This window comes from Saccharomyces mikatae (genome assembly GCF_947241705.1).
Source record: "Saccharomyces mikatae IFO 1815 strain IFO1815 genome assembly, chromosome: 4".
Classification (NCBI taxonomy): Eukaryota; Fungi; Ascomycota; class Saccharomycetes; order Saccharomycetales; family Saccharomycetaceae; genus Saccharomyces; species Saccharomyces mikatae.
In genome coordinates, this window is record NC_079259.1 from 18,844 (window position 1) to 37,790 (window position 18,947).

Below are 18,947 nucleotides of genomic sequence, written 5' to 3' on the forward strand. Positions count from 1 at the left end.
ATTGACGTATTGGCATAAAACATACTGGAGATAAGGCCAAACCAAGATAAGGACTTTGGTGGTGTAAAAAGATGTTGAGACTGAAAGGCTGTTTAATTATTCTCATTGGTTACGTTGTTTCTGTATGTGCTTTATTTTCCAGCAGAGGAAGAAACCCGTCATTAGCTGATTGGGAGAAGTTAAAGGATCAAAAATTATCGAATATTGGTAATTTTGGTTTGACAGGTCACTATCTATTAAGCTTTTTCCAGGAGAACTTGGATCTTTTAAGCTTTCCTGAGAAAAACTATCACCACACACATGTTTCTTTGTATTATGATGTTTTTAAAGAGTATATCCTACACAATATCAACTCAAAGAAGTGTTTGCCCGTAAACTCTGCTATTTCAAGGTTGAACAAAGATGTCAATCCTATACCAGTTCACTCTCACAATGACTATTGGAGGAAGTTACCGCTCTTTGAAGGTTTAGCCTATGGTGCTAGAAGCACTGAAGCTGACGTGTGGAATATTGACGGAAAGATTCTAGCTGTCGGCCATAATGAAGCGTATTTAGACCCTGTTGAATTAACACTGGATAAGCTATATACCGGTCCGCTTTTATCGATATTAGATGAGGTAAACTGCCTCGACTCAGACTCTGAACACAAGAATGGAGTATTTTTTAATTCCCCTGAAACTTCACTTTTCTTTTATATTGATTTCAAGTCAGATGATAACGAATTAACTTATAAACTACTAATGCAAGAATACCTTAAACCGCTGATTGATTCTGGTTATTTAACGTATTATGATATGAATAAGGATGAGATTGTTTGGAAACCTGTTACCGTTGTATTAACAGGCAATTACCCAACGTCTTTACACGTATTGGATAATGAAAATGATGATGGTTATTTTAAGTCAGAGCAAAGATTTGCATTTTTGGATGCACCGTTGTTAGATTTGGACCCCAAATACTCAAAGCTTTCTGTAACTACGACAGTTTCGTTCGACCACTTAATGAAACATTGTGATTCCGATCTTTGGAAGGTATTGCTAAGGGGCCATATGGACTCAAATGAGATTAATTGTGCTAAAAGTTTGATTGAAGATTCTCATGCACTGAAACTCGAGACAAGAATCTGGGGAGCTCCAACCTGGCCAGCTAACACGGTGAAAGCAATTTCTCACCAAATTGTCCATGACTTGGGTTCCGATCTACTCAACCTGGATAATTTGTTCATGGCATCGTCATTAATATAAGCGACTTGGTACGATACGTAACATTTACAAGTAAGAGACAACCGTTTATATGTAGATAGTAAGTGAATCGCGTGACGCATTGTCCTGCTTAGGAAGTGAAAGAGGACGGTACCCATATACTCAACCAATGTATAATTGCTTGCATAGACCTATTCGTATGGGACCATGATTTGTCTCCATAAAAACTGATTTTGAAAAGGGAGATGTTAAAGCTTGTAATCAAGACACTCTCCTTTAGCACATTTGTCAATTATGAAGTACATTCTCGATTAATGATGTCCCTTATCTATTGAGTTTCCGATTTTTTCTTCCGGTAAATGTTCTTTTCCGCTTTAGCGAATTTCGCAATAGTAATTGACGCAATATGTTTATAACGAAGAACCAAAAACTTCGAGGACGAGTCATATCACAAATAGAGGTACATCCTTTTGTTCTGCCAAATAATATAACTGTTAAGAAAATGACTGCTCAACAAGACGCACCAGTAAAGATAACTGATAGAAAAATTGCTCAAGAGTTCCTTGATAAATACGACACATTTTTGTTTGATTGCGATGGTGTTTTATGGCTAGGTTCCCATGCGTTGCCATACACGCTAGAAATTCTAAACCTTTTGAAACAGTTAGGTAAGAAGTTGATCTTCGTTACTAATAACTCTACCAAGTCACGTTTAGCGTATACAAAAAAGTTCGCTTCCTTTGGCATTGATGTAAAGGAAGAACAAATTTTCACCTCTGGTTATGCATCAGCTGTTTATGTTCGTGATTTTTTGAAATTGCAACCTGGTAAGGATAAAGTGTGGGTATTTGGAGAAAGTGGTATCGGTGAAGAACTGAAACTAATGGGTTACGAGTCTCTTGGAGGCACTGACGCCAGATTGGATATACCGTTTAATGCAGCTGAATCACCATTTTTGGTAGATGGTCTTGATAAGGATGTTAGCTGTGTAATTGCAGGGTTGGACACGAAGGTAAATTATCACCGTCTTGCTGTTACACTACAATATTTACAAAAGGATTCTGTTCACTTTGTTGGTACAAATGTGGATTCCACTTTCCCGCAAAAGGGTCATACGTTCCCTGGTGCTGGTTCTATGGTTGAATCATTGGCGTTCTCATCTAACAGGAGACCATCCTACTGTGGCAAACCAAATCAAAACATGTTGAATAGCATTGTCTCAGCATTCGACCTAGATAGATCAAAGTGCTGTATGGTTGGTGATAGATTAAATACCGATATGAAATTTGGTGTTGAAGGTGGATTGGGTGGTACCCTTTTAGTTTTAAGTGGTATTGAAACCGAAGAAAGAGCCTTGAAGCTTTCACCAGACTATCCGAGACCCAAATTCTACATTGATAAGCTTGGTGACATTTACACCATGACCAAATAATGTGCTATAGAAAACTAAAATAAAGAATTTCATAACAAACCTTTTTTCCAACAGGAAAGAGGGAAAATATATAGGTTCGTTGATGTTATGTAAGTTGTACGATTTCATACACACATATATTGTACATATATTTTCCAGAAATGAGATGAACTTTTCGGAGGTGTTATATAGGATGACAAAATCACAGGTTTGTGTTATAGTATTTGGACAATTCAATTCTCGCCAGTTTGAATTCTAGCCTAGATTGATTCAAAGCTTTGGCTATCAAAATCAGATATATGGAGTCGTTGTCTTTATCGTCGGCTTGTATTGTTATTTCCTCGTCATCTTCATCAATGTTGATTCCGTTGGTTATCGATTTATCGCTTAAAGTATTGACCAGTTCGATTTTATTGGGGAAGAAATGCTCCAATTTTCTCCCCAAATTCTGGATTCTTTCACAAACCCAGGCAATTCTTTGTAATCCTAAAGCAGCCGAAGAACCCTTTAAGAAATGGCCCAGATTGTCTAGTTCTGTGAGATTTTTTTCACCATCCAACTGTCGTTGCATCTGAGCAAACGTTGTTTGTGCCTGATCGATGAATTGAATGATTAAACCTTTAGAAAAGTCGGAATCATCATCATCCATTGATATGATCTCATTTAAGATGGTCCAATTGATGATTTCAGAGGGGATAGTAGACATTATTGTTTGTATATTTCCTGTTTCGGAGAATGAGAGTGACTATTTAATTTTGAATGTTTCCTGAAAAATGAAACTATTGCGCAATACTACGTATATTAACGATCCAGATAACAAGCATCGACCAACGCAACTTGTTTTAAAGCCAAGAAATTAATGTTCCTAAATATAGGTTAAATTAAATTTGATCAAAAAATATTAAACTTTTCATGTAATTTTTTCTTTCAGTTTTTCCGTTTCGGGCGGGTCACGGATATAGTGATAGTAATAAATGGAATAAACGAATATATCTCTGCTAATTTATTGGTATGTAAAAGTCACTTTCTATTTATTATTATTTAACGGAATCTTTACTTCTTTGTCCTTCATGCTTTATTATTGGATTTTTGGAAAGAAGCAAGTTCAACCTCTCACTTTGACAAGGCAATACACCAGTAGAAGGTGTGGGGGAGGATACGTTCTGTAAATCTCTTTCCATGACGTGCATCATTTTTTCGAACTTTTTGAATAAAAGCTCTGCTCTAACCATCAGGTCATTCCAATCCAATTTCCCGTTAAGTTCATTGAAAAATTTCAATATCTGGTCAAATTGGTTTAGGTTCTGTAGGATGGCCTGTGAGTTTTTTTGCAAGATGGCCAACATGAAGAATAATTGGAATTGTGAACTGTAGTAGAAAGTCCAAAAATTCTCCCAAACGTGAATAATATCTTCCATTTCAAATTCCCTCTTAAACCATACTAGAAGCATTCTAAAGCAAAAAAACAGGTTTCCTGAATCGCATTTGTTGAGGTGTTCGCTCAATTCGGGCAACATCAGCTGAACTAATTCCACGAGGGTCAACATTTGCTCGTGAATGCCACTCTGGTCCCTTAAGAAGTTTCTTTCCATAATATCCATGAAATGCGTGAAGCACCAAAAAGTTTTCCACTCATCCTTCATGATGACGTAAATGGGTGACAAAAGATCTGTCATACCCTGCACATATCCCAAGTTTGTGTTGTAAACATTATAAGTGATAAGAATATTTTGCAGATGGATCAAATGCGGGTTTTTAACCTCATCGTCAGCATCATTGCTTTCATCATTCGCCGGTTTGAGGCTGTTATCATTGTTTTCATTTCCGGAAGAGTTCTGTGGCAATGGAGGTAATCCATCAGTGGTGTTATATTGGAATATTTTTAAGTTTCTATCACACCTTCTTACGTCTTTAGATATTCTAAATAATTGATCGTTCCAGTACTCCTCTTCGTCTTCATTGTCGAACTGTAAAAATTCCTTTGACCAGGTTAGTTTCAGTTGATCATAATCCGCAGCTAAACTTTGGTTAATTTGTAACCTTTCATCTTGAGAAGAGTCCCAGGGATGTATTTCTAAAAGAAACCCCCAAACTTTGGCTCTCAAACTGTCATTTTCTAATCCACCATGGAATATGAAATCTTTAACTTCGTTTACCGTGACTCTCAGCCTTCCATCGTTCTCGTCCCACAGTGAATTCCATTTCGCTTCCGTTAGAGGAAATTGTCTTTGCAGGGCATTATTTATTTCCGTGTCACTTAGCTCATCAGTTAAATTCAGGTCGTTAAAAATGTTACTTCTATACGAATCAAAAAGCTTGTTCTGCTTTTGGTATCTCTCAGCCTCCTGTTTCACCCCCAATGACCAGTTTGCCAAATATACTCTTGCCGAATCATAATCTTGTTCAATTTGTTTAACCTTTTCGTTATTCAGAAGCTTTTGCAAGTATTCGTTTTCAATTTGCGATTTTTGTAAACTTGAGTTATTAGTTAACCAACTATCAATAAAATTGGTTGACTTTGTGGTCACATCTGCTATCTTACTCATTACGTTCCACTTCCATTCTTGAAATTTTTCGTTTAGTTTTACACCAGCCGTAGCAGGTTCATGCGTAGCTTCGCTTGGATTTTTATAACTTTCCAATAGATCCTTAGAGACAAAGTTTCTCAAATCATTTAAAGTCGGATTTACCAGCCAAAATTCCGGTTCCAAGTTTGATTTTTTCAGTTCCATAAGTTCATTAATTTTGTTTCTCAAATCTACGCCACCCCAATACAATTCATCTGAATCATCGAATGGATTCATAGATTTACGTAGTCTTTTCAACTTGTCCGTAGTTGATGCACAGAGCTCATCATGGAAAAACAATACCGGTGGTTGAAATCCTGTAAATTGTTCTGCCAAAGGATATATTACCAGAGACCCAACATACCAACCATTTGGGCTAGGTGGTCTAAATTGGGCGCAGTATATTTGTGACAGAGCAATCTCGAAAGCTTGACTTGAAGAGTTGACAAGATTACTAAAATCTATTGAATTCTCAACAACAAATGGTGTAGAATTTGGACACATACCCACTTTAGATTCATGTTTTAGTAGTTTTGAGATCTCAGAGGAGGAAAAGCCAGCTTCCGGTATATATTGGAGGATTGTTTGATGAGGCAGCTTGCTGGGCTCCAAAGTGAGTAGCAGAACACCTGCGATATTATCTCTGGCATCACTTGTCGGATGTAGAAACACTTTAGATTTGCAGAATAATATTTTACTCATTAGGGGATGTGTGAATGGCTCTTGTGAAAATACGCTTGATATGATAATCTATAGTTGAGAATTAGACAGTATATTCGGGCAGAATAAATTGGCTTGTAATATGACAAGCTGTTAGAAAGTTTTTAAATGTCTTTTTCCAATACGCCTCTTTATATAGAGTAAAACTTTGCCCCATATATTATTGTTTAAGCCTCTCGGATTTTCTTTTCACATCTTGTGGGGCTTCCCGCCTGAGTTAGAAATATTGACTTATTGACTATGGAGAAATAAATACAACAATCAATAGTATTAATAAGACAGAAAGAAAAGCCCAAGATTGTTTCAACTATGTATCAAGGCCCACCACAACCGCCTCCCCAAGCTGTGCCGATTCCGTTCGTTGTAAATAACAACACTCCCTATCCTAGTGGAAATATTAACTTCCCTCCCACCGCGCAACAGAGTATACCGCCCACAGTATATCCACAACAAGTACCGTTCTCAGGTCAGCCACAGGGGGGTCAATTTCCACAGCCTTCACCTGACCAGCAAGTGTTCAGCCAACCACCACAAGTGACTCAATCTTTCCACAGCTCTACACAGAATGTCAGTGCAACCGGAGGTGCAAACAGCGGGTCTATGCCAGTGTATACACCCGTAACATCCATTCCTCATCCCATGGCAACGGCAGCAACGGCAGGTACATCTCTGCAACGATCTATGTCCCAGACGTCTTTACCAATGCTACTCGTTCCATACCATATAAGAAAATATTTATCTAACCTAGCAATGTTAAAATTGTACGAAATAATAAATGAAATTAATACGGCGGTGGGTACGATTGGTCTGCTTTCATTCTGGACAGAACTTATATCAGGTATTTTTACCCCTGATGCTGTTATTAGATACAGCAAAAAGTCTATGACAGATTACAGAGAATTTGAATTTATTATCCCGGTGTTCTCGGTAATTTGCTCCACACTAGGCAGATTTGGCATTGTAAGAATGGAAATTAAAGTACTACAATTGAAAACACAGGTTCTAAGTAATTCCACAATTTTTTTCAACTGTCCCCGTGCCTCATTTGTTTATTACTATCCTGATGGTTCATATATCACGCATTTCGCACAGATAAAAGGTGCTTTCGACTTGGACCTGAAAATTAATTGGTTGGATATATCGATGCATAGTTTTGTCCCTGATATTGAATGGAATGCAGTGGAGAGGCTTTTTAGTGATGAAACCAAGTCGGTAGAAATTGAACAAATATTTTCCAAATTGAAACAAGATGATGTCAAAGATCAAGGTAATTCTTTCGCAGAAAACGATGGAGCGAATGTACCTCGAAACTTTGAAGCCATAACTCAACTAAGATCATATTTTGACGTATTTAGAAACGTATCCGTATTCGGCACTCAAGAGGGGTTGATGAGGGTCATGCAAATTAGTACTGTCATGTCTACTCTGAAGAAACTTCGAAAGTTCCAAATTGAAAAAAACATTGATAGTCCTGTGACTGCCCTAAGTGCGTATATTGACGCCGATAAGGACATTGGGAACGAGCCCTTACATACAAAAAGGCGACGCAACAGTGGTATCTCTCCTCACACCACAACATTGGTACCAAACAGTACTTCCAATACGATCAATGATGAGCCTTCAACCAGTGATGTAAATGATATTAACAATGAAGTGATGAAGAAGAAAAAGAAGTTCTAAGGGAAACACCCTCCTCACTTTACTTACTGAAGGTACTGAAAGAATTGCATGGGGCGCGCCGAAGGAATGAGACATGATAGCAGTAATCGAGGAATGTAGCATAAGGTACAGACGGGACGGGACTGTATAATTACTGTATAGAAAGATATAATATAATGGTTATTTGATAAATATTATTTCCGGGTAACACATCATAATAGTATTTTAAACTTCGAATTCAGATAAAAGTCAAAGCATATAAAATTGTTCCCGAACAAACATAAAGGTGCCCTAGCTGCAGATTAAGTAACTAATCCAATACAGAGCAGGCGAAATATGATCTCGGATGAACAGTTGAACTCCTTGGCCATCACCTTCGGTGTCGTGATGATGACTTTGATTGTCGTTTACCATGCTATCGACTCTACCATGTCTCCTAAGAAGTAAGATAGAACAACGGGGTGGTGAACTTTTTCTTTATTGAACATTAATCTTGACGTCTTTCTGCAAAGATCTCATTAATAAGATAAAGGAGTAGATTGTGATCGCTGTTACATTGTTTTTTCTCCTCATTTTTTTCCTTTTGGGGAATTCGAGCAAAAAAGTATACAGATAAATACGTTTTTGGGGTGAGCAACACATCGGCCCCAGTTACTTTTGTATATTTTAATACTATTGTTAATAAACGAGTTCCTATACATATATTCAACATACACCCTAGAAATTTTCTTCGCCTAGTATATCTTTTGCACAGCTCTCTACCTGGTACAGAGCTTCGGAAATATCCGTAAAAGCTCTTGCAAATGCAATGCCATGAACTTCGGTCCAATGCATTTTCTCACTATCTATTTCAGAGCTGTTGGCAACAGAGGGTAGTGGTAACTGTTGTTGCCCTGAACTTGAAATCTTCTGGTGGTATATTTTCTTAAATAGATTCTTCTCCATGGAGTTGCATCCTGAGTTTATATTTGAATGTGATTGGTCCTTCATTTCACTGAACTTCTTAATGAAGTGGTAAAGTTTTTTACGTGACATAATTGGATTTGGTAAGTATCGCGGGATCTTGTTTTTTGACCTGAAACAATTGGATAAGATGTAAAAAATGAAAATCACTGATGAAACACTGTCCCTCCGTAACGATAGTAAAGCTCTCGTAGTTTCAATATCAAAATCCTGGTCCCAAATTTCAAAAAAAGCACCTGAGATTCTAGCTTCAATTATCTTGGATAACAAGAATTGACATGAATCTATCAGACTTGAGTACTTGTCAGGATTAAAGTTGGAGATAATAATCGGCTCTTGACGTGCCTTTTTCAAAAGTTCTCTAATTGCTTCAAGGCTTTGAGTCAGTCTGACTTCACGAATGTGAGAAAAGGCAAAAGTTAAATCAGTGGGTGCATCGTCTGCATCCCTGTATAAATAACGGTCAGCCACAGTTTGGTAAGATTGTCCCAAATGTGCTAGTAAGGATGAAATACTATCTCTTAGTTCTGTTCTAGCTCTAAAGGGCCACACTATCCAGTTGATTGGAATGGAAACCAATATCCCGATTATAAGTGCTAATCCGGTAACCCACGTACTTTTCCATATTCCAGCGGTGGTTAAATTATACTGTCTCTCAGGCTTGCTGTACGGTTCAAGAGCAATCACTGTAAAGCACATTAGCGCAGTGAAGCTCGATTTGGTATTTCTATAGACAAGAAAGTTGATGCTAAAAGGAACCACGATCAGTCCGGCAAATGTACAAATCACGTATGGGCTACCGAAATGTCTGGATTGGTTTGCAGCCCACCCCCAAAAGATACCTACTATTCCACAGATTAGTCTTCTCATTACCAGCGTCCATTTACCCGAGTACCTTCTATGTGCTAACAAATAAAATGTTAGCGGCGCCCACCAACAATGGTATTCTTGATACCAGCGATAGGATTCAGGCAACCAAGTTGGTAAGCACAAAAATATCATGCAAAAAGTAACTTTTAACGTCCATTTACACTCATCGCCAGATAAAACCCTGCTTAATTTCCATAATTTAAACCTCCAAGGATTTTGAGTAGTATGAAAGTTAAAGTCATTGTGATCAATTGCTCTTATAGAAACGACATGGTTATTACCGCTCTGCGATTTTTTGTCACCGTCTTTTGAATCGAGTTTCAATTCCTCTTCGCCTTTGTTATACTTATGTCTAGATGTGTAAGTGTTGTAAACCCTTTCAAATATCTCATCGACGTCACGTTTGGCTTCAAAATAATGGAGAACATTCCCTGCACCTTCATCGAGAACACACTGTTTGGGTAATCTCGTCAGAGCACGAGAGAGCGGATAGGATGGAAGAGCTATTCTCCAGTGAATATTTTCGCCAAGAACTTGACAGTCATGGATGACAGTGACTAATTGCCTTGCGGAGTTTCTGAGGTATCTTAAAAAAAGAAAAATGTCAACAGACTCTTCATCATTTAACAGTTCCTGTGAAAAAAAACTAGAATTAACGAAATCCTTGTAACAAACATCTAGTTTATAGATTTTCCTCTTTAATTTAGAATGTGAGTGACACAATATCTTAACGCATTCATCCAAATTATTTTTTTGATGTGGAGATTCGAATTTTTTTAGTACTCTGGATAGATTCTCCAGAACGAAGATCATCTCCAGTATTAAATTGAAGATGCTTTTGGAAAAGGATGCTTTAAGGGCATTGATGTAGATCTCATTCTTCAAGAATCCCGAGCCAACTGGTTTGAAGGCGTTGGGCGTATTTTCTCTTGTTGGAACGGCCGAAGATTCAGAACTGGCACTTGCCTCTTTGCTTGGACTAATGGAGTCTGATCTATACTTTTCCAATTCTTGATACATTTTCTTCAATTCAACATCATTGAAAATTTTCGGAGCAATAGGCAACACTCTTAGAGAAGTTTCCATTGCAGTTAGGGAATTTCTTAAGCTCTTCAAAGATTGAAGATCAAATCTGGAAATTGTCAATTGATTAACGAAATCCCTAAATCCTTGAGATAGATCAATATTTAGGGTTTTCACCATTTTTACTTGGGCCAGGTGTACTTTCTCTTTGGATTTGATCAACTCAGTATCTACTAACGTCATTAAAAAAGCCTTTGAAGTTTGTAGACACTCGTTATAATGTTCCATCAATTCGGCATTACCACTGTGTGGTGATACACAGACACAAACCAAGAGGGATAGTAAAAGGCCAAATAGGTAGGAAATTCCAAAATCCCAAAATATCTGCCATTTCAAATCAAGCTTAGACGAGGCCAAACGAACTGTATGGGTGAATATAATTGAGATGGAAAACGAAGTTGTGAAATAGAAAAACCGACGATAAATGGACCTTAGCCAAATGGCAAACAAGAGGGCCATGGTAAGACTTTGAAATAAAATACCTCCTTGGTAATTGGCAGTTGGTTTTGTCGCTGTAGAAACGTACCAAGCCAAAGCAGACCATCCAAGGCCAAAACTTGCACCGATTATGGAGCTTGCAGTCATTTCCAACTGAACACCAATGTTTCTGACCGGATGATGTATAAGCACTGCGATGGGGAGGAAATATCTGAACTCATGGCCAATCCACTTACCAGAAGGTCTGATAACGCAAATCACGATTGCAATGAAATAGGCAATGAAAAACTTGAATATAGATACACCATTCTCCCTGAGATCCCTAGGAAAATGGACGATCGGCCTGTAGATGACAGTCCACATGTATTGCGAAAACTTGGCAAAAGTTGACTGCAAATTTTTCCCTGCAGAGCCTATCTCGTCATCAACACCGCTGTTAAGAAATCTAGCTTTGCCATCTGGTTTGGTAAAAGCAGCATCGAAAAACCCGTCTCTCAACTCTTCCAGCCCAAAGTCTTCCACTTCCTCCCAATGTTTGTCCTTAGTCAAATTTTCCAGCCGCATTTGTGACAAAGATGCCACCGACTGTTGCGGACTTCCCACAAAGTTGTGCTCGCTTATGCCAGTTGGCTGCTTATAGTTAAGTTCATGTATTGACCTAAGTGACGTTTGGGAATACGAACCCTTGACAATATCAGGATCAGGAGTGGGACTTCGATCACGCTCATATCTATTCATGAGGCACTATTACAACACCAGCACTATACTGTATATGCTTTCCCTAGTGGAGCACAAAGCAAAGAAAGAGAAACTTTAAATTGATGAAAGTATTGTCGACTCTTAAGCCCACCTTGCTGTACGTTTGCGTACATCTTTACATAATCATCTTCGACATTGTATCGCCTTTCAGCTAAAGATTTTGTCTATTAGACACCTTATCGAAAACCTAGTCCTGTTTTTAGGTTTCATGTATTTTTCATTTTTTTTTTTAGGTTACGCAGTCATTTATCTAGGTCATTCATAGGGCTTTTATCATTTAGAAAACTTATGATACTCAATATAACAGAAAGACAGTTTTATTTACATTAATACAGAAAAGGGTTCATCGAGGAGTCTCTGAGATAAGCGCTTGTTAATATTAATTTGCGAATAGTGGAGATGGCTACAGAACCATGGTATATTAGGCAGCGTGATACAGATCTGCTCGGCAAATTTAAGTTTATACAGAATCAAGAAGACGGGCGATTAAGGGAAGCTACGAACGGCACAGTGAATTCCCGATGGTCACTAGGGGCCAGTATAGAATCTCGTAACGACGCTAGAAACAGGTACGTGAATATAATGCCGTATGAAAGAAACCGCGTCCATCTGAAGACTTTGTCCGGAAATGATTACATCAATGCTTCGTACGTCAAAGTGGATGTCCCTGGACAGAGTATCGAACCAGGATACTACATTGCCACACAAGGTCCCACGCGAAAAACGTGGGAGCAGTTTTGGCAGATGTGTTATCACAATTGTCCTTTGGACAACATTGTCATTGTCATGGTTACTCCCCTAGTCGAGTATAACAGAGAGAAGTGCTATCAGTACTGGCCTCGCGGTGGTGCGGGCGATATGGTTAGAATCGCTCCACAATGGCAAAACCCAGGTGGTGCCAGTGACATGACTCAGTTTCCTTCCGACTTGAAAATAGAGTTCGTCAATGTACACAAGGTGAAGGACTATTATACGGTCACCGACATTAAATTGACACCTGCGGACCCTAGCGTTGGTCCGGTAAAGACAGTACATCACTTCTACTTCGATCTTTGGAAGGATATGAACAAACCGGAGGAAGTGGTCCCCATAATGGAATTATGCGCTCATTCTCATAGTTTGAATTCCCGTGGGAACCCTATTGTTGTGCACTGTTCTGCAGGTGTGGGAAGAACAGGGACATTCATTGCTTTAGACCATCTCATGCATGACACATTGGATTTTAAAAGTAGTACAAAAAGTACGAGGCATCCAATTGAAGCTACGGAGGAGTACAAACGGGATTTGATCGAACAGATCGTGTTACAATTGCGTTCGCAAAGAATGAAGATGGTGCAGACAAAGGATCAGTTCTTATTTATCTACCACGCCGCCAAATATCTCAAAAGTCTTTCGGCTAAATAGTAGACAGCCACATAAAAGTCTTTAATGGTAAACACATCAACAATAATGTATTTAATCCTTATAACTTGAGTCTCCATTCGTTGCCATGGGAACATAGCCCGTACATTGCAGTTATTATTCAGTCATCTTATACGAACATTTATTAATCAATCCTTTTTTTTTTCATTTGGCACGCAACTGAAAAAAAAAAAAAAAAAAAGAAAAATTTTTCATCTTCGCTCGACGTTTCTTTTGAAGATCTCATCTCTTTTTATATAAAGATTAATTAGTTATGGTGATTTTGTCTTTCATTCTTAAAAAATGTTTCTTGTTTTTGGATTTTCAACTCCCCCAAGATCATTACAGTATTTTAATTGAACAAAATGGCTGAAGGTGTTTTCCAAGGTGCTATCGGTATCGATTTAGGTACAACCTACTCTTGTGTTGCTACTTACGAATCCTCCGTTGAAATTATTGCCAACGAACAAGGTAACAGAGTCACCCCATCTTTTGTTGCTTTCACTCCAGAAGAAAGATTGATTGGTGATGCTGCCAAGAACCAAGCTGCTTTGAACCCAAGAAACACTGTTTTCGATGCTAAGCGTTTGATTGGTAGAAGATTCGACGACGAGTCTGTTCAAAAGGACATGAAGACCTGGCCTTTCAAGGTTATCGATGTTGACGGTAACCCAGTCATTGAAGTTCAATACTTGGAAGAAACTAAAACTTTCTCCCCACAAGAAATTTCCGCTATGGTTTTGACCAAGATGAAGGAAATCGCTGAAGCCAAGATTGGTAAGAAGGTTGAAAAAGCTGTCATTACCGTCCCAGCTTACTTTAACGATGCCCAAAGACAAGCTACCAAGGATGCTGGTGCCATTTCTGGTTTGAACGTTTTGCGTATCATCAACGAACCTACTGCCGCTGCTATTGCTTACGGTCTAGGTGCTGGTAAGTCCGAAAAGGAAAGACACGTTTTGATTTTCGATTTGGGTGGTGGTACTTTCGATGTTTCCTTATTGCACATTGCTGGTGGTGTTTACACTGTTAAATCTACTTCCGGTAACACCCATTTGGGTGGTCAAGATTTCGACACCAACTTGTTGGAACACTTCAAGGCCGAATTCAAGAAGAAGACTGGTTTGGACATCTCCGACGATGCCAGAGCTTTGAGAAGATTAAGAACCGCTGCTGAAAGAGCTAAGAGAACTTTATCTTCTGTCACTCAAACTACCGTTGAAGTTGACTCCTTGTTCGATGGTGAAGATTTCGAATCCTCTTTGACTAGAGCTAGATTTGAAGACTTAAACGCTCCATTGTTCAAGTCTACTTTGGAACCTGTTGAACAAGTTTTGAAGGATGCTAAGATCTCCAAGTCTCAAATTGACGAAGTTGTCTTGGTTGGTGGTTCTACCAGAATTCCAAAGGTCCAAAAGTTGTTGTCTGACTTCTTCGATGGTAAGCAATTGGAAAAATCTATTAACCCAGATGAAGCTGTTGCATACGGTGCTGCTGTTCAAGGTGCTATCTTGACCGGTCAATCCACTTCCGATGAAACCAAAGACTTGTTGTTGCTAGATGTTGCTCCATTATCTCTAGGTGTCGGTATGCAAGGTGACATGTTTGGTATTGTTGTCCCAAGAAACACTACTGTTCCAACTATCAAGAGAAGAACTTTCACCACTTGTGCTGACAACCAAACCACAGTTCAATTCCCAGTTTACCAAGGTGAACGTGTCAATTGTAAGGAAAACACTTTGTTGGGTGAATTCGATTTGAAAAACATCCCAATGATGCCAGCTGGTGAACCAGTCTTGGAGGCTATCTTCGAAGTTGATGCTAACGGTATCTTGAAGGTTACTGCCGTCGAAAAGTCCACCGGTAAGTCCTCTAACATTACTATCTCTAACGCTGTCGGTAGATTGTCTTCTGAAGAAATCGAAAAGATGGTTAACCAAGCCGAAGAGTTTAAGGCTGCTGATGAAGCTTTCGCTAAGAAGCACGAAGCCAGACAAAGATTGGAATCTTACGTTGCTTCCATTGAACAAACTGTCACCGACCCAGTCTTGTCTTCTAAATTGAAGAGAGGTTCTAAGTCCAAGATCGAAGCTGCTTTGTCTGATGCTTTGGCTGCTTTGCAAATCGAAGACCCATCTGCCGATGAGTTGAGAAAGGCTGAAGTTGGTTTGAAGAGAGTTGTCACCAAGGCCATGTCTTCTCGTTAAGATTGCATTCATCACGTATATATGAATATTACTTATATTGTATATAAATCTTGTTTTCTCTTAACTTTGTATCCTTAATAAAATAAATTCACAAGTATCACAATTAAAAGTATTTATTTTCCTTTTGCATACGTTTTTTAACAGAACGTAGCGTAGCTGATACCTCTGAGGAAAGCTGTTCAAGAATGAACAAAGGTATTATAAAAAATGAAATAAAACCTCCTAGATATTGATTCTGAAATTTAATAATAAAAAAAAAATTGGAGCAACGAGAATAATTAGTTTTGTTTTTATGAATTTAATACAAAGAATTAAAAATAGCCATTATCATCCAAAATATTAAAATTTACAAATAATACATACGTTTTAATCTATCTTACAAGCCCTAACAAATTCTAACCCCAGCATTAGTACTACAACTCTTATGTGGCCCACGGACAGCATCAAACTGTAGAATTCCACCACATTTCAAACATTCTGGCCCTTTAACTGGCAAGCCTTCAGGAGTTATACCCAATTTCTCACCTTTATCCTTTGCCTTTTTCACTTCACGTGCCTCGGGTACGTACTTGCAATTTATACAGTGATGACCACTGAACTTGTATCTTCCATAACATCTAGCACATACTCGATTTTTACCACTCCAATCTTTATAAAAATATTTAATTCCCTTTCTTGGGCAGGCAATACAGTGCTTCAAATTTTTCCTTTGTGATATTTTAAGTTGTTCACCCACACAACAGCCACCACATGATTTCACTTCTATTTTATTACCTAGCAAATAATTCTTATGGCCCTCTATGACAAGGCCATATACGGTACCCTCACCTTGAAAATCATCTGTGAACCCAAAATATACAGGATTTCTTTTCACAGTTATGGGAGCTTCCCTTGTTTTATGACCACTTCGGCAATATGACAAAACGTTTTGTAATGTTGTTCCTCCAGCAACATTACAATCATACGTAAATTGACATTGGACTTTTCTTCCTTCAATAATCTCCTCCCTAGCTGATCTGGTTGTCACAGTGGCAGACATTCCAAGAGACCTTGAAATATGAACAATTCCGTCCATAATAGATGAGTAAACAGTTTGAATCGCTATCTTATAAGATTCTGGACCTTCGCCCTTTTTCACGACGTATCCATCTGAATCAATCAAGCCGGCCAAGAATGCCTCACGAACTTCTATATGCTCACCGTACATAAATTCCGGAATCTGCTTTTCTCCATCAAGATCCCTTTTAAATTTCAAAGTGGTGACAGCTTTCCAAAATGGGTTATTTTTCCTTAAATTCCTAGTCTTCTTGTTTTCACCTGGACCATCGCCATAATGAAGTCTTACGTGTTTGGCACGCAGAGGGCTATGATCATCACAGACTGTGAGGTAGAGACCCCAAGTTTTAGCATGTTCTCTTAAACTCTCCATTAGTTTAGGGTCCAAACTATCTACTGAGATCTCTGGTTCCTTTGTTGTACCGTCACCTAGCCATAAACCCAGCATCCAAGCCATACTTTTCACGGCAGGAGTCACAAGGTCGTTGCATCCTGTGAGAAATTTAGATAGAACTCCATTTCCTGTGACAACGGGACTGAAACGTATGCAACTGGAAATTCTCAATTGAGCATCCAGGTAGTCTAAATCTCTGACTTCAATATCAAAGTTGAAATAATCTCCTTTTGAGCGCTCCATTTCTTCTATAAAGCGCTTCGCCGCATATTCGCCATCTACAGTCATCGGAAATGTCTTGTGATGGTTTTTTGGAACTGTTATTATTCTTCCGTCCATTGTCTGACATTGCTGTAGGTTTCTCCATCTCACTTTATATTTCGTGGCATTTCTACCACTTTTTTCCAACAATGGTTTAGTAGGTACCCTAACTGATAATTTATGGCCTGCAGTGCATTGAAAGGCAAGGCGCTGATAAACTGTTCTACGTCTAGGGTCTAACCTCCCAGGTTCACCTTCAAAAGCTCTGTGCTTTGTTTTTTGCTGAATATTATAAATTTTCTGGTAACTCTGTGTGACGTTTTCAACGCGGGCGGCAGAGCCATCTGTGCACATAACAAAAGAGTTAACAGTGACATTTGCTATATCTTTAATTTCACCATTTGCCATCAGGATAGTTGTGTTCTCAGAAAGCATTTTTGCAGTTTAAATAAAAGTGATTGCTGTTTGTAGGGATACAGGTTTGAATTTTATGATTACAATAGTAAAAAGTAGCCATTTAGAATAGGAATTGAATAGAATTCTTTGACTTTAAATAATGAATATCTAATAGTACAATGGGAAACTTCAATAGGCTTCAACGGTCCTCAATTGAGCAGAAAGGGCGGTCTGCGACTTTAATTGAAGATATCTAAAACTTTTCGTGGTTATACATCTTGTAAAACGTCTAGCCCGTACCTAATTTACAGCGGTAGATTCAATGAGAACAGTGTAGTGGTGGATTAGTAGCGGTTGCAATTTTCACTGAGAAGATTTATTATTTTCCTGTGAGTGATAGTAATGTAAACGTTCGCATAAGGTTTTCGTGGTCAGTTGATGTAAATAATAACATGCTTTTCGTGAATTCCTTCGTAAACTATAAACTTATTTTCGCGGGTCACTAAAGTAAGTCATAAGAGCATTATCTGTGAACCCTTTCTGCAATACAACACATAATTTTGGTACTCACGTAAGAAATTTATTCGTTTTCGTGAAATTCGTGTATGTAATTACATCAGTTTTCGTGACACAGATGCGTATTTCTATCCTCAAGTCCTGCACACAATACCACTTGGGCATTGGTGATGATGAGCGTGTGTCATTTATTTTCGTGAAGCACTCATGTAAACAATTACATCGAATTGCTTGAAGCACAAATACGTACCGACATATCAGATCTCGTGAAGCTTTCATGTATCCACTCGCATCATTTTCGTGAAATGTTTAGGTGAAATTAGATCAGTTTTCGTGATCTATTGTTTTAACACGGTCAGATCAGTTTTCGTGAATCTGTTACGTACTATTATGGCGTCTGTATTTTATTTCTACTCCACATCAGCAATAGAGCTATCCTCAAATAGGAAAAGTAATGAATTTGGCGTTACACTCTTTTGAAGGGCGTCAAATCGATCGGGAGATAGTTAATCGCAATAATTGATGAAAAAAGTACAACAGGTATCTTCAACCAATTGAACAGGACACTCTGCGGTTATTTCTTTGGAATATTACTTGGACATTTGGTGCGCTCCAAGAAACGAGGTCTCTACGAGTTTGTTGGCGCCCCTCAGAGATTAGCCGCCACGAATCAGACTTTTTACGTGATTCGGCCCAAATCATTTCCTCACAGATCATTCGTAGAGTGAAAAAGCACATCGATTATTTCATACCCTTTTGGGTTAACTGATGTTGAGGTCTTTTTTTATTTTACTTGAACAAATTGCTTCAGCATTACAGTGTGCTGGTTTTTATTTTAAATTGATGAATCTCATCGCAGGCACGGACAGCGCCCTGCCCTGACCGTAGGGGAAAAAAAGAAATAGGATGTAACTTTTAACATAATTTCACCGTAGGGTGGGTTGCGTATAGCGGTGGCTATTAAGTTCAGCAATACGTGGAATTCTAAGTTTGAACACCGTATCTCAATAAAGTTTTCTAAGATTCAAGAAAGCAAGGAGACCA

The 18,947-nt window shown here is 38.5% G+C and overlaps 10 protein-coding genes across 10 annotated transcripts; 6 read left to right on the forward strand and 4 right to left on the reverse strand.

Moving 5' to 3' along the window:
• Positions 1–71: 71 nt before the first annotated feature.
• Positions 72–1,244, forward strand: AIM6 (Aim6p; the record flags this gene model as incomplete). Its single annotated transcript, XM_056226529.1, has 1 exon — positions 72–1,244. One exon carries the CDS (start codon positions 72–74, stop codon positions 1,242–1,244), a length of 1,173 nt encoding a protein of 390 aa, XP_056080795.1.
• Positions 1,245–1,704: 460 nt separating this feature from the next.
• On the forward strand, positions 1,705–2,634 carry PHO13 (4-nitrophenylphosphatase; the record flags this gene model as incomplete). Its single annotated transcript, XM_056226530.1, has 1 exon — positions 1,705–2,634. The coding sequence occupies one exon, from the start codon at positions 1,705–1,707 to the stop codon at positions 2,632–2,634; it is 930 nt and encodes a 309-aa protein (XP_056080796.1).
• Positions 2,635–2,815: 181 nt separating this feature from the next.
• YPD1 (Ypd1p) lies at positions 2,816–3,319 on the reverse strand (the record flags this gene model as incomplete). Its single annotated transcript, XM_056226531.1, has 1 exon — positions 2,816–3,319. One exon carries the CDS (start codon positions 3,317–3,319, stop codon positions 2,816–2,818), a length of 504 nt encoding a protein of 167 aa, XP_056080797.1.
• A 331-nt stretch (positions 3,320–3,650) lies between these two features.
• GYP7 (GTPase-activating protein GYP7) lies at positions 3,651–5,882 on the reverse strand (the record flags this gene model as incomplete). Its single annotated transcript, XM_056226532.1, has 1 exon — positions 3,651–5,882. The coding sequence occupies one exon, from the start codon at positions 5,880–5,882 to the stop codon at positions 3,651–3,653; it is 2,232 nt and encodes a 743-aa protein (XP_056080798.1).
• A 327-nt stretch (positions 5,883–6,209) lies between these two features.
• On the forward strand, positions 6,210–7,580 carry MFG1 (Mfg1p; the record flags this gene model as incomplete). The annotated part of the gene is made up of 1 exon (XM_056226533.1): positions 6,210–7,580. The coding sequence occupies one exon, from the start codon at positions 6,210–6,212 to the stop codon at positions 7,578–7,580; it is 1,371 nt and encodes a 456-aa protein (XP_056080799.1).
• A 315-nt stretch (positions 7,581–7,895) lies between these two features.
• On the forward strand, positions 7,896–8,006 carry OST4 (olichyl-diphosphooligosaccharide--protein glycotransferase OST4; the record flags this gene model as incomplete). The annotated part of the gene is made up of 1 exon (XM_056226534.1): positions 7,896–8,006. One exon carries the CDS (start codon positions 7,896–7,898, stop codon positions 8,004–8,006), a length of 111 nt encoding a protein of 36 aa, XP_056080800.1.
• A 270-nt stretch (positions 8,007–8,276) lies between these two features.
• BRE4 (Bre4p) lies at positions 8,277–11,651 on the reverse strand (the record flags this gene model as incomplete). Its single annotated transcript, XM_056226535.1, has 1 exon — positions 8,277–11,651. The coding sequence occupies one exon, from the start codon at positions 11,649–11,651 to the stop codon at positions 8,277–8,279; it is 3,375 nt and encodes a 1,124-aa protein (XP_056080801.1).
• A 420-nt stretch (positions 11,652–12,071) lies between these two features.
• Positions 12,072–13,076, forward strand: PTP1 (tyrosine protein phosphatase PTP1; the record flags this gene model as incomplete). The annotated part of the gene is made up of 1 exon (XM_056226536.1): positions 12,072–13,076. One exon carries the CDS (start codon positions 12,072–12,074, stop codon positions 13,074–13,076), a length of 1,005 nt encoding a protein of 334 aa, XP_056080802.1.
• A 362-nt stretch (positions 13,077–13,438) lies between these two features.
• On the forward strand, positions 13,439–15,280 carry SSB1 (Hsp70 family ATPase SSB1; the record flags this gene model as incomplete). Its single annotated transcript, XM_056226538.1, has 1 exon — positions 13,439–15,280. The coding sequence occupies one exon, from the start codon at positions 13,439–13,441 to the stop codon at positions 15,278–15,280; it is 1,842 nt and encodes a 613-aa protein (XP_056080803.1).
• A 385-nt stretch (positions 15,281–15,665) lies between these two features.
• HO (Hop) lies at positions 15,666–17,426 on the reverse strand (the record flags this gene model as incomplete). The annotated part of the gene is made up of 1 exon (XM_056226539.1): positions 15,666–17,426. The coding sequence occupies one exon, from the start codon at positions 17,424–17,426 to the stop codon at positions 15,666–15,668; it is 1,761 nt and encodes a 586-aa protein (XP_056080804.1).
• Positions 17,427–18,947: the final 1,521 nt, after the last annotated feature.